Here is a 13842-nt window from a genome sequence, read left to right as displayed (position 1 = left end):
CAAGGCTGAAGGGGGGTGGAGGGGGGAGGAGAACAGCTCTATTTTTCAAATGCTGAATATGAAATCCCTGCAACAGATGAGTTTACATGCAAGCCTGCACCTCATCAGGGCAAAGATACAGTGAGTGGAGTCAAGTAATTTTCCTCTGCACACAGCATCCCCAGCCCCTTACCCTGCCCAGCCAGCTTTCTCAACTGTGAGCTTTAGAATATAAACAGCCAATAAGTAAGGACAATAACTGTAGTTACTGCTGAGAGCTAACTCTGCCTGTCATGCATTTGCTGGGTCCTAATACAGGACAGTGAATAAAGCTTCATTACAGAACAATGGAGTTAGCTGCCAGAGCCTACAGATTTGAATAAACAACAAATAAGCAACATCTGCTCCAGCATATGTGTATGGTAAAAAAAAAGTCACAAAATAAAAGAATTTGTAAATGCCAAAAGCAACACTAAACTGCCAGTGCTACTGTAGAGTGAATTTTTAATTGCACATGCATACAGGCAGGCTGTGGGTATTAGTCTCACATATGTCTGGTTGCTGCCAACCTGGGAGTATAGATGAATTTAATTAAATAAGGATTATCCCTTCTCCCCAGTACAATTACTTATTTATAACAATGATAAAATTGCCTAATAAAAAAGATTGTAATATTTTTTAAAACAGAGCTAGAAAACACTCAGCTTTCCCTGTAAGTCATTCAGGGATGTTTGGGGGGTTTGAGCGTCTTTTAAAATTAAGTCTCAGCATTCTGCCAAGAGAGAGGGAAAAAAAGCCTTATCATAAAGCCTACTGCAGTTAAACAGCCAGAACCTACATTATGGAGAAATATAAAGAAGACACACAGCAGCCAGGGAATTGGCTTTCATGGGGAGTGTAGAAAATTAAGCAATTGGACTAAAATTGAGGCCAGGCTACAGAGCCAAGGGACAATACCACTGGGACGAGTACTTCCATAAGTCACCCGTCTCTAATATGCTCCATCTAGGCAAAGTAGTCTGTTCCTATCTATCTCTATTTCTTCTCACAGTGGCCACCTCGCATTTTCCTGCTCAGGCGAGCTCCTCTTTCGGCAGGGACATGTCAGGCTCTCACATCTTCATCATCACTCACTCTCTTTCCAACAGAGCCCACAGGCAAATGAGAGTGGGCCTTGATGGTATCAAGCGCTGCATGAGCCTTGAAAAATAGGCAGCCTGTGCCCCGGGGAATTTGGAGGCCAAATCTAAATTCAGGCATGCTCTCCTGGGAGCTGAGGTTTTCCTTGTGTCGGCTCCTGATAGACTCAGTTTCCCACTCGTTCCTACTTTGAGGACCCCTGCTTATGGGGCTGAAACACATTCTGCTGAATTCTGTAGGAACCTTCGTAAGAGCTAAGTATTATTCGCTACTAACAATATTACGTTCATAACTGGCAATTTTTAGACTGTTTCCATGATGCACAACAAGTTGAAGTTGCAATAAAACTCCCATGGGTATGGAGGGGTACGCCATTTAAGAGCAGTGGGAAACAGAGAAAGAATAGGAAAGAAGCCTGTAAAAAAAGCTGGAAATCTCCACTTTAAATTTAGGCCAAGCATTAATGACACTAAAACAACACAGAAAAAAGAGGGAGAGATATTCCAGTGTTTAGACAAAACTCTAAAATAGTATTATGCTGCTGCAAAGGCATAAATCTTACATAAGTGCAGTTTACTTGTATGATTTTGATTGATCACTTAACTAGATGACAGTCTTACCAGAATTAAAACCAAATAATTACTTTCTGCATTTTCTGTCATTAAATTACTGTTAAATAAATTCTTATTCCTATGTCTTAAAAGATTATTCAGGGCATACAGTTATTTTTTTCCCTTACATTGTGATTGATATACCTATACAATCTGCTAAATCCTTTAGCTAATGCCCTTCATCGTTAAATAGCACAGTCAATTTTTAGAGTTGGACAAAGCAAGGAAAAAAGTATTTGTGGGTATGTTATTATGTTTTTAATTTTTTCCTCACTGGGCTATGTCCACAATCTCTTTTTTTTTTAATTTCTCACTGAATGTTTGTCCAAATGGTGTTTTTTTACTGCAACAATCCTGGGGAATTACTATTCTTTGTATAGATACTGCTATGAGTAAGACAACTGGTATGGGGCCTCGTCTTTGTTCATGAAGATCAAGACATCCATCAGATAACAAAATCAATGAAACCTCATGTAACTCAGAGGACAAATCATACAGTCTGAATAGCAACAAGGACCTGACATTAGGCCCCAAAAGTCACTGGAGTCACGCGTTGACAGACTGGACACTTACAACCCTGCCAGAAGATGTGGCAAGAGCAGTTGAATGCTATAGGTTCGCAATCTATTACACACTTAAAAACACCCCAGCAAAATAGCAAAGGTATGCTTACAGACAATTTGAAAACAAAAATAAACCCTCCAGGACTGAGGAACTCATCCTATACTCCATTTCCTTTACTCATGTCTACCATTTACCAAGAAAAACCCAGACACTTTGATGAAAACACTGGCCTCACTGAAGCCCGTGGTACTTATGTCACTGCCTTCAACAGGATGATGATTTCACACCTGCAAATCCAGCTGTCCTCAAAAGGTGAGGGCTCACCAGACTTTCACCTTTGTCGCTTGCTATCTGTGCTTCTTGCTACTTATTAGTTCTTTCACATTAAATTTCTGTCCCATTTAAAAGAAAAAAAAAAGCAACCCAAAAAACAAAACCACAAACAACTGCCAGTCCTGCTCTAAGCACTGGTTGGAAAGGGTCACAAGAGAGCAAGGCCAAGCACTCCCTGCTCTGAAGGCTGAACAGCCGTTTCTCCAATACCACCAACCCTGCCAGCAAACGCTTCTCAGGATCCAAACTCAGATTGCCCCAAATGACAGCGTAACATCTGGTCTAACAGCTTTGCTTTTAATCCTTTCATAGACTCCTCAAATAACTTATTTTCTAACACATGATTCAATGCTATGTCAGCTCATGTGATGACAGCCTATGTGAGATAGGAGACTCAGATGATGGGGTAGAGGCCATGCTGCCACCAGAGTGTTCTGGTTGCACGGTCCTGGTTGAGTTGTGTACAGAGTGGCTGCAGAGCCACTATCTCCAGTCTCCTAGCTGACTGCTCTCCTAGGGATCTGAGAGTTGGAGGATAAGGGGTTGTCTGAGTCTGGCAAATAATTCATTGAGCAGGAGTGAAGTTTTGGTGTCGCTTGGAAGAGTGGAGAGGTCTACTTAAAACATCAGACAGGAACCTCATGCACTCAAAGCTGTGCTGTGAGGTACCCTCTTCATGTGTACTCGTATCTCCCTGACAAGCTGAGTATATTTTACACCCCTATGATTTGTTGAGTCATATAATCTAGACTGCCATGTCTACAATAATGCATCCAAATGCCAGAGGTGATGGGAGCAGAGAGGGAAAACATATTGTTAGGAAAAGCTTTAGAAGCAGCTATGTGGGAACAGTGTTTTAAAAAATGGCAAATCGTCTGTTTCTGAACACTCACCTGAAGTGGTATCAGGAGCATTTCCACATGGAGTTTCATCCTCAAAACTCTGAATCTGAAAAGAAAAGGAAGAGAGGAGGAAAATTTATTATTGCTGGTAATGATTATGAGTGCTTATGGGGGAGGGAGGTAGGAACAAAAACCAAAAGAATTCTGGACATTGCAAAGTGAAAACACGAAATCTTTCAGATGGTTCCTTTTTGGTTGTCTCCTTTTAAAAATATTTGTTCTTGTAATAAACTAGGCTCTAGTCTCAGAACCTTTCCAAGCCTTGCTCAAAGTAATAAATACATAAAGGTTCCTAACACATACTACACTAACAATCTTGTTTGAACAGCCCCAGAGAAATGTCCCTAGAAAAAAATATGACTTAGTAGAAGACACTCAAGGAAACATAACCATATGGAGGCAAACTCTTGCCAAAGAGTGTATGTAAGGTCGTATTTTTTTTTCCTCTAGGAATGAAGACCCGTTTGACTTTTTCATAGTATCAAGGGGAACATTACCTCATGATGCTGCATAAACTCCTTCAAAAAAAGACTTTATAGAAAAGGGGATCTATTAGATACAAGTAACACATGAACATGCACGTTGGGTGTGTCCGCCGTGCAGTCTGTAGCTCAAGAGATATCTAATCCCCTCATTGTCAAAGGGTAGAAGTTACAAGAGGATTGTTCTATATGTGACTGCTATTCTGTTCCCCATATATCTGCTACTGGCCACTGCCAGACTAATGATTTAGATTGCCTGATGGTTTCAGCCAGTACACAGCTCTTACAGCCTTAATTTAATGATGTGGTAGAGAATACTCAGAAGTTAAACAGTATATACCCTGTCTAATCTGAACATACAGCATTCACCAAACTGTCTTAGACATCCAACTGGGGAGTTTACAATCATCTGCATTTACTGTTCTGTCATTATCCTCATTTTTGTGTGAGCCTCTAGTCACAGAGCTGCAAGTCCAGCATGCTAAGTGCTTTACAAAGACATATGGACTACTTTGGGATTATAAATTTGCTGTGCTTGAGATCTCTGAAAGACACCCTGTCCCCTGCCGGGGCTGATAATCAGGTCCATGCTCTGATTCTTGAGTCAGGTCTGCTGATGCAAAGGCTGCACCAAACTTTTCACAAAAAAATATACCTTTGGAAGGACTTCAAAAGGTAAATATCCTTTCCTCAAAAATAATGTCACCACCTTAACTGGACCTTTTCTAATGCTTTAGAAACTGGAAAATTTTTTAAGCCTCCCACCTTTTCCAGCCATTTGCTGCTTCCTCCTTTCCTTGTCTTCCTTCCCTTCCTCCTTCTCTCCCTCCCTCCCGTTCTCCATATATTTTCAGGAGGCCGCTAACCATTCCATTTCTCCTTCTTTCTTTGATTCTTACAGTAGAGCCTAATTTTTGGACTCCCTCCTTTTCCTCATTCTTGAAGGATGGCTGGAAAGGGAAGAGTATTCCTGTTGGCATCCCAGTGGAGTCTGTATGATTGGAGAGTATCCTGCCATTGCCATTTTTCTGCGGTAGTATAGCCAGAAAAAATGCTGTTCACGCAACAGCTCTAGATGTAAGAAAGGGTCCTGGTCTCTGCTACTTCATGTTGAACCCCCGCTGACAAGCCCCTGTTGCTAAAACATACAGATAGCTGAGTATCGTGGACTTTGCAAACTGGGTATGAGAACAAGCTGCTGCTCTGAGTTATTCTGGTTTTAGGATGCTCAGCTTACAGAGTGATAAAATATTTCAAACACTGCTATAAAACCAAGGCTAATTTTGTGACGCAACTTTCTGAAAGACAACACCAGAAAATGAGCTTAAGGGAAAAAAAAGATAGAAAAAAACCTCCAACCCTGGTTAATGACTGGATCTGTAAAAATATCCTTTACCATATGTATTACTGTTCCTGCAACTTCCTTCTATAAAAAACCCAAAACTTAGCACTGCATAAAACACTTTGGCATCTTACACTATCATACTGGTTGAATGAATCCTACCTCAGTAACTTCAGTGCCAACTTCTTTGACAGTATCCCAACACAAAGACAATTTAAAATAATCAAAACCCCAATGAGTAGTGTAAATCCTACTGGTTTTCCCCATAATGCTGCTGCATGGTGTTTGTTGAAGTAATTTACTCTAGCTCCTGACAAAAAGAATCCACACTTATACCATAAATATGGGTGGAGATACATTGCTAGCACCATACACAAAAATCCACCTCACCTCTTCCATTTCAAATGACTCTGGCAGCTTGCAGTTTAGGTTGGCCACTTTTTTGAGCATGTGGGCCACAAGGGAAGGTGGCTCCTTTCTTGACCTGTCTTTGGCAGGCACCTCACACGCAGGAGAAAGGTGGGGCTGTTTTGCAACCAGGTGCGAAGAAGCCCAGGCTTTCCCCAGCGGAGTCGGTGGGCACTGGGATGCGGGATATGCCGAGGCACCTTGGCATCTTGGGGTTTGCTGCTGGGTCAGACAGCCCAATGTAACACATGCAGAAAAGTCCACCTGGACTGTCCCCCTCTCAGCAATATCTGCACAAGGATGGGGTTGCTCTTCCCTGCTGGGCAAGTTGGCTTCCTCAGGTGCCAGCAAGCCCTGTTTCAGCAGCGTTGTCTGCTGAGAAGCCCTTTTCAGGAGCTGACTGATTCTTTTCCGCTTCACTTGTGTGACCGCAGGTCTGCTCTTCGCAGCATCCAAGAGACTGGTCTCATCCCTGCCGGCATCCTGTGCTTTGATCTGTTGGGTGTTGACATCGGTCAGCAAAGATGAGAGGGCACTGGTTACGTGGTCAAGTACTTCCAGCTGTCGAAAACGTTCTTAAGTTTGGCAGAATGGAAGGCAACATGGTTATTAAAAATTATGATTTGAAATAATAAGGTACAATGACTATTCAAACTTGTCATTGCCAAGAAACATACTAAGTACCGCATTCAAAAGTGGCTAAATTTTTCCATTTGCTTCCAGAGGATCCATTCAGGCTACATACAGACGTCATTGCATAGTTCTTTATATTAGACAAACACTTACTTAATGTTGAATTCATTGGGTCAAGTGCAGCTGAATGCTGCCCTGTGTGATTAAAGGTTACAGAATCCAGCCTGAAATTCTCTGGTTGGCTGGGCCAGACTTGGCTGCCATTTTTGAGGACTTATTAAAATTCATGTGAATAAAGTTATTAAAATGTGATCTCAAATGTTTATGGCTGGCAGCTGTCCAGGAAAACTGCAAAATGCATATAGCCATTAATCGATAAAAATTGATCACGGAAGCTATATTCTCATTTTCATAGCAGCACAAAGCAAAACACGTATCCCTGAGAAACTCACAGCTGATGTTGTATAAAGGTTCCTAGATTTTTTTCATTGTACTAACCTCCTGTAATTTATGGGTCATTTTTTCCATGGCATAACATCTAAAGAGAAGCGGATAATGTTTTCTATAAGGGATCCTAGAGATTTCCATCACTACAACACTATGAAGTTATTTATACAAAGAAACACAACACATTTGCTTGCTCGTTGTGTCTGTACCTATCCTGAGGCAATGAATATGTCACCAGGACTCCTCCCTCCTTGAGAGATTCATTGAGGACAGTAGACAGCAAAATGCTAACTTTCTTGGCTGCTGAGTCTCTTAAAGAGCAGCCAAATTTACTGCATGCAGTCTGCATGCCGCTCCATTCACAATTAGACAACAAGGGGATATTTAACATGGATCTGAGTTGGTCCTTTGCATCGAGGACCGTGACATATAATTCCTGATAGTTACTATGTCTCAAGAATATTACTTCTCTTCTTTGCCCCAGACATTGCTTAATTTTTAATACTGGAGGAAAACATTGCCATTGCTGCCACGTAAAACGTGGCATGTCTTAAAAAGACATGGTCAAAGGTTTCACCTGACAGTTAAAGGAGTTATTTGATCTATCACTACACAGATTACAGACTGTTGCATAGTTTCCATTTGCATAAGTTTGGGATGTCAGAGTAAATAATTTTTGGTTTTGTGTATCCACTGTGCTACCACATTCTCTCCACATAAAGCATATTTTATCCTCAGTATTTAATCTGGCTTGCACTACGTCAAGCTATAAAAATGACAAGTGTTAATGTCCTTTGACTGACAGTAGCACAGCAGTCCAGTCCTTCTTTTGAGTTGAACCAGAACCAAATTTACTGCAATTTGAAATAATTTTTACACACTGCTTAGCTTTTGTACATTATTTCAAAGAGCTTTGGACACCTAAAGAACAAATCAAACAACAAGAGAAATGACAAATGAACAACATAAAAAATCCCCTTGCTAATGTGCAATGTAATAGATACACAGGTCATGAAGAAATTATGTCAGGGACAGCCTTGCTTCATGGACTATTTCTGTCCAGGCGAGCAGTCCCTTCAGTTTCTAGGGGTGCTCCCCAAGGATCACGCCTCAAATAGGCAAGAGGCTGATAAGATCTCCTTAGTCCCTGCAGCCTGCTGCAAAATAGTCTAAATCTGTAGTACAGGTGAGATATTAAAGGACATAAACAGGGATTCATTTTCACTGGAAACTTCAGCTGAAACAGCAAATGGCTGTACTGTATACAAGACCAAGGAGTCTTCAATAGAATCTGTATTTTTCACAGGGCTTCTAATGACTCTACGATCAATCATTTTATAATTTAGGAGGGGAAGCCCACAGTTTTGTTCCTCCTTCCTTAAATCTGGTATTACATAGGCTGACATAGTTATCTACATGAAACATTTGGAAAGCCTTCAGCAGGCACACAGTAGAATGAAGGAACACAGAACATTTCCAGAGCCAGCAAGAAATTTTAAATCGACTTTTTTTTTTTTTTTTTTCCACAGCAAATGGCAGAATTTGGAAAAAAAAAAATCAAAAATTTCAGTGGGAAAATCGAGACATCTGAAATTGCTCAGTCTTTCTCAGGAAAAGTAAAAATGTAATTTCAGCATTGTCTACTTTGTCATATATTAAAATATTTTCCTTTTTTTAGATTGTTTCATCTTGACTAGATGTCAAGTCAGTCACTTGTCAAGAGTCACTTGGCAATGCTGCCTTTGCTTGAATTGAAGCTGTACTTCAGAGAAGGTATTTAGCAATTTGCATTCTAATTCTCTTCCAGGGGTGGATTTACTGGCTGATATATATCTTCAAGGATGCATGCACCTTTCTCCTAGCTGACCTGTGGTGGTCACAGGATAACCACGTATCATGTAAAATGGTGTCTACCTAATACACTTATCTCCAGTGAGGGTGCTTGCAACAGCTGAGACAGACAGAAATGAGAGTGATAAATCCCCAGAAACAAAAACACAGACCCCAAGGAGGTTTAGATCTGACAGTATGGATAGCTGATACTAAAACATGGCAGTGGTTTTTTTATTATTGTTAAGCATGAGATTGAAACATTTCAACTTTTCTGAACTAAGATGTCCAGAAACTTGAAGTTTTCAAAGAATTTTGGGATCAACACATTCAGAAATAGAATTACTTTTCACTTAGGATAATTTCTCATTTTCAAGTGACTTTATTTCTTTAGTTAGAAAGTCAAATATTACTTCTAATGAGGTCAGTAAAATTTTCACCACTGGTGAATGATGGGGGTAAGCTTTTCTTTTGGATCTGTCTGAGAAACTGAAAGGGTGACTGACATTTTTGAAAATACACCTTATTTCTATGAGCAGAATCTTTTGAAAACTCTGTCTGACAATACTGGGGAAACAGTATCATGTGAGGGGACAATTAATAACTAACTCTATAACAACATAATGTAAAAGGTCTAAGCAGTGAAGGAGGCCTAGAAAACTATATTCATCACAGCCAGGGAAGGGCCAGACAGAAACAGAAAAGGTTGCGCTAAGAAATGAATGCAATATGAAAGTGGAGAGGCATCACTCTGCTATGAAAGTCCTTGGTGTCTCTCACCTCCCTCTCCTTTTTTTTCCTCCAGGTTTCTTGTCTTCCATATTGTACCTATAATCTTTCTCCTTATCTCTCACTTTCTCGGGGTAACACAGGTCGTATTAAATCAATTATCTTTCTCTGCTGATTCAGGGAATAAGAGAAAGTAAACTGATGATCAGATAACCTCTCAGGCTTTCACTGACTCAGATTAAACAATTTCTTCCTTTTCCATGGTTACAGACAAATGAGAGGGATTCAGACTGTGTTTGCATTGAAATGGTTCAGTGATAATAAACCAACCAGGGTGACAATAACTGAATTCATCCAGCAGGTCTCTGGGAACAGTGGTTCGATACAGTCCTGAGACGTCTAGAGGTGCCACATGGTCTGCCTCCTTTTGGCACTTTCAGTTCAATGCCCTGGTGAAACAGCCCTCTGACAGTAAGGAGTCTGGAGTTCCCTAAATTGTTCATGGAGAGGTAAATGCTGTGGAACACCTCTAGACCTGAACCTTCTACTTAATTTACAGAGAAAGGTCCTTTTCTGGGTCTTCTTCTGCAGGCCTTCAAAAGCACCTATTCTCCTTATTGCCATTACAGGGAACGTCAGCTTCTGCGTCAGAAGAGGTGGGTTTTAGATGCCTGAAAATTTAGGTGCAGTATTGGTACTGAAGGCAGATAGATTCGCTCCCACTCTAGAGATGCAATCCATTTTAAAATATAATAAACATGAATTTGCCACTCCGTCTTCTTGCCATACCTCACTGCAAAATCATTAGACAACCTAAGGTTGTCAAGATTGGAAAAAAAACAGTTTGCAAACAAATGCTATTTGAGGATATTCCTCAGGTGTTTGTACTCTAAACCCAATACAACCCTTTCTAACTCTAAGTCCTCTCCTGGAACATCAGCTGTAGGAAGGTACTTGTGCAAGATTACCCACATGGTCACCGAGACAGACTGGCTTCTTCTGAGAGGTGCTTTAAGTGGTGGCTGGATGATCACCCTCAGGAGTTGCCTGACTCTCTCCACTTGCTGTGGAGATAAAATGACTCTACAGTTATTAAGCTCCTTGAGACTGTGCTTCAGCTAAATGCCTACAATTTGGTGCAATGAACCAGCTAAGGTTAGTCATCGCTTATATGGAAACATGTAGTCAGTGAAAAGAGAAGAGGTAAGTATCTCTGAAGGATGAATCCCACCTCTCTCGATTAAACGTTCCCAGCCCTGGCACATACTTAGGACGTCTAAGCAGATGGTGTGAAAACCCCCTCCCAAACTGTCAAAAGCAAGATAATATGTTTTGATGGACATCACACCCACCAAAACCAGAAATTCAAATCTTATCTTACTTCACAGCAACTCCCCCGTACAGATAAGCCATTAACATGTACTAAGAGTGCTCCCATTGAGGATGACTGCAGGACAAGTCATTAAATTCACACCTTGGCTTACCACTGCCTGCCTTCGCTGTGCAATCTCCTTCCCTCAGAGGCTCTTTCTCTTCTCTCACTCGCTTCTGGTTCTCTACCTCTTCCCTGAGGTCTCCATCCACCATCCGCTCATACTGATTATCTCCGATCCCTCTCTCCCTCTCAGAAGAGTTACAGAGAGAGAAAGAAAGTGAGAGCTGAGAAACCTGTTTGATGTGTCAGTTTGCTGTAAATATTGAAATGTGTGCACGGGGCTTGCTATAAAAAAAAGAGAGAGGGAGAAAAACACATTTTTCACAATGCTCTGACATTTCTGTTTCAATTCTCATTCCATCCATACTGCTTCCTTGGTGTAATTCTAAACGGGAATACACGGGCTATGTGAGAGATCCTGCTTCGCTGAGCATCTTAAGTAAACAGAAGATTTCAAGAGCCATCTGGCTATCCTGTGCAGCAAACATGAGGGGAAATGATGTCCAAATTGGACTTTTCAGATGGGTGATATACCAGCAAATTAACAATGCTATTTTAATGCAGATATATCTTTAGGGTAAGGACCTTGTATGCATTTCTCAACTGCAAAATACACAACATGAGAACTAAAACCATCTAAAGGAATAAAAAGTCAAGACTGTGTGCCTTAAATGGTGTGATTTTATTGTACTTAAAATACAATCCTCATCTACATCCTAGGGCATATTTGAACCACAAAACCGCTAGGCTTTATTTAGGGATTTTTGAGTCTGGTGCACAAGCTCTGGCAGCTCTAGTCATGGGAAGTTAAGACCTTATCGTCTGCTTGCCACATTTCCCTGTGAAAGTGGTCCTGCTTTCACAAAGGGGAAAAGGGAATGTGAGCCCACATCTGGCCTGGTTGAATTTAAAATCCTATTTATTGGCTTACACCACCAATGATGGTGGGTACGTGGTGCTGGTGAAGTGGCTGGGGCAATGGACCCATGTTCAATGGTGCAGCCTCTGTGACACTAATGGCCATCTCTGGTAGTGGGGTAGGTCTTACAGTGAAGGGATGGGCAGTTATGTTTTAAAATGCCATAAGCTGGTAAATCATAAAGCACATAAATCAGAGTCCACAGCTGAGGACTGTATTTCAGTCACATTAGGAAGTATCATTGCCACAACAGTGTACATGAGGATCTTTGATATCTCCTGAGTGTATGTCCCTTTTTCATGTATTTTGTTTTGTAAGCCTCCTCTTCCCTATGTTCTCAGTCCCCGCTGCTATTTATTTTACTTCCTGGCTAAAATTCCTCCTTTTCTCAAAATATCTTTCCTTACCATATAAGTTTGGTCTCTCAGTGTCCATACGCTGCTTCTGAGCTTCCAAAAACACTCGGATGTTGATCCCTTTTGCTACAGAAGCACCACTGAGGAACCGAGGAGGGATTTTAGTGCAGACATCAGGTTCTTCTGTACCAAACCCCAAATCAAGAAGTATCTCCACCGGATCCTTTTCCCAGAGCGCCAGCCATTCAGTGATGCTGTGATGAAACATCAGGATTATTTATACCACTGTCTTGGTACCACTTTTCCCTTGCAGTAACTATCATATGGTCTAGTTTTTGTTAAATAATTCTCTTCCCTTCTTCTCCCCGCTTGTGGAGACTACTGCCCAAGTGAAAGTAGTCATTATTGGTCATATTGCTAAGAGATTAACACACACGTTCCTCCCCCCAGAGGAATTTGGTGGCATGGGATCTAGATAGCTTAGCAAAAGGAACATTAATAAAAGGTGTAGGTTCACAGCTCTGCAGGCTCAGTTGTCTCCAGACGCAATACAGACAAGGCATGCTGCAGCTGCCATGAGACCTCGCAGCCTTTTACCTTCCAGTGGATTCAAAACCCACTGCAGTTTCAGGTAAGTTTCTTTTTTTAGTGGTACAAATGCAGTTGAGATCAGACACCTGTTACCAAGGTGGTCATTTTGATCTTGTTAAAATAAATGAGGAGATGCCTTTTACAAACTAAGACCTTCAACTGCTTATTCGAAGTTTTACTCTCATTTATTGATCTCTAAATGGGCTAATTACTTGTATTCCTAGCTGGAAATACATGGAAATAACTAACCTCTGGGGTGCACCAGTGAGCGAGTGGGAAGAGCTGAGACTGTTGCATCTTGACATAACCGGACTTTCTGAAAACTCTTGCAGGGACCTGGTTGGAAAAAAGCAACAATGAAATGTGTTTACTCATGTGCTCCTCTGGGATGTCATTATGATTTTTTCCTAGAGTAAACATTTGCGTTTTGTCTTGGTTTATAACGATACATAATAGCAATGCCGTAGAAGAAGAGTCGGCATAAGATTGTGGCAATACGCTTATTCTCAAGAACAGTATGTTACAGTAGGTGTGAGAACGTAGGTGTGAGGTACCAGTAAATGCTAATTATAAAGGTGGCAGAATGGCTCACTTTTGACAGATGGTGAATCTTTGGGGAACCTTTAGGGAGCGCGGTTTCTCTAGCCACCTACTTCAAAAGATATAATTGCTCTTAACAAAGTTTTGGAGAGACAAGGCACAATGAGTTGCAGCAGCAGGAGTTGCACCTGAGAACAATTCTGTGCTTCCCTTCTCATTGTGTTTGTATCCCCTAATCTTCAGAGAAATAACTGCTTTTCAGAGCCTGCTCACTGCAAAAGGAACGTCCTGCGGCATGGTAGTCTTTATCAATAGGCAAGATGACATGCTTTTGTTACACCCAAGATTAACTTTACCTATCAAGGTCAGTAGCAAATGTTTATATACAGTGGAAGCATTGCCTTGAACATTTTTATTTTTTTTATCATTGCAGGTTATCCATCAGCTCACATCTTAAACAGGCCTTGAGGGATAGGTAGATTTTTGAACTAACACAAAACCCTAAAATTCCTCCCTTGGTCATAAAGAAAAGGAAGAAAAAAGAATTAATACCAGATCTCTATGGTGTCTGACACCTACCTCCTGTAGCTTTGCAGAGTCT

At 41.0% G+C, this 13842-nt stretch overlaps 1 protein-coding gene across 1 annotated transcript in view; it reads right to left on the bottom strand.

Annotated features, from left to right (window-relative positions):
• The window catches only part of CCDC129 (coiled-coil domain containing 129), a 31904-nt gene extending 20917 nt beyond the window's left edge, over nucleotides 1–10987 (bottom strand). The window contains exons 1-3 of the mRNA XM_009880703.1: nucleotides 10885–10987; nucleotides 5744–6336; nucleotides 3521–3575 (exon numbers count right to left, since the gene is read on the bottom strand). Of these exons, the coding sequence (XP_009879005.1) occupies nucleotides 3521–3575; nucleotides 5744–6336; nucleotides 10885–10987 (751 nt within the window). The remainder of the gene's footprint in view (nucleotides 1–3520; nucleotides 3576–5743; nucleotides 6337–10884) is intronic.
• Nucleotides 10988–13842: the final 2855 nt, after the last annotated feature.

This window comes from Charadrius vociferus, unplaced genomic scaffold (assembly GCF_000708025.1).
Source record: "Charadrius vociferus isolate BGI_N301 unplaced genomic scaffold, ASM70802v2 scaffold1493, whole genome shotgun sequence".
NCBI classification, from domain to species: domain Eukaryota; kingdom Metazoa; phylum Chordata; class Aves; order Charadriiformes; family Charadriidae; genus Charadrius; species Charadrius vociferus.
The sequence above is the reverse complement of the archived record's forward strand: the minus strand, read 5'-3'. Positions and strand labels throughout refer to the sequence as shown.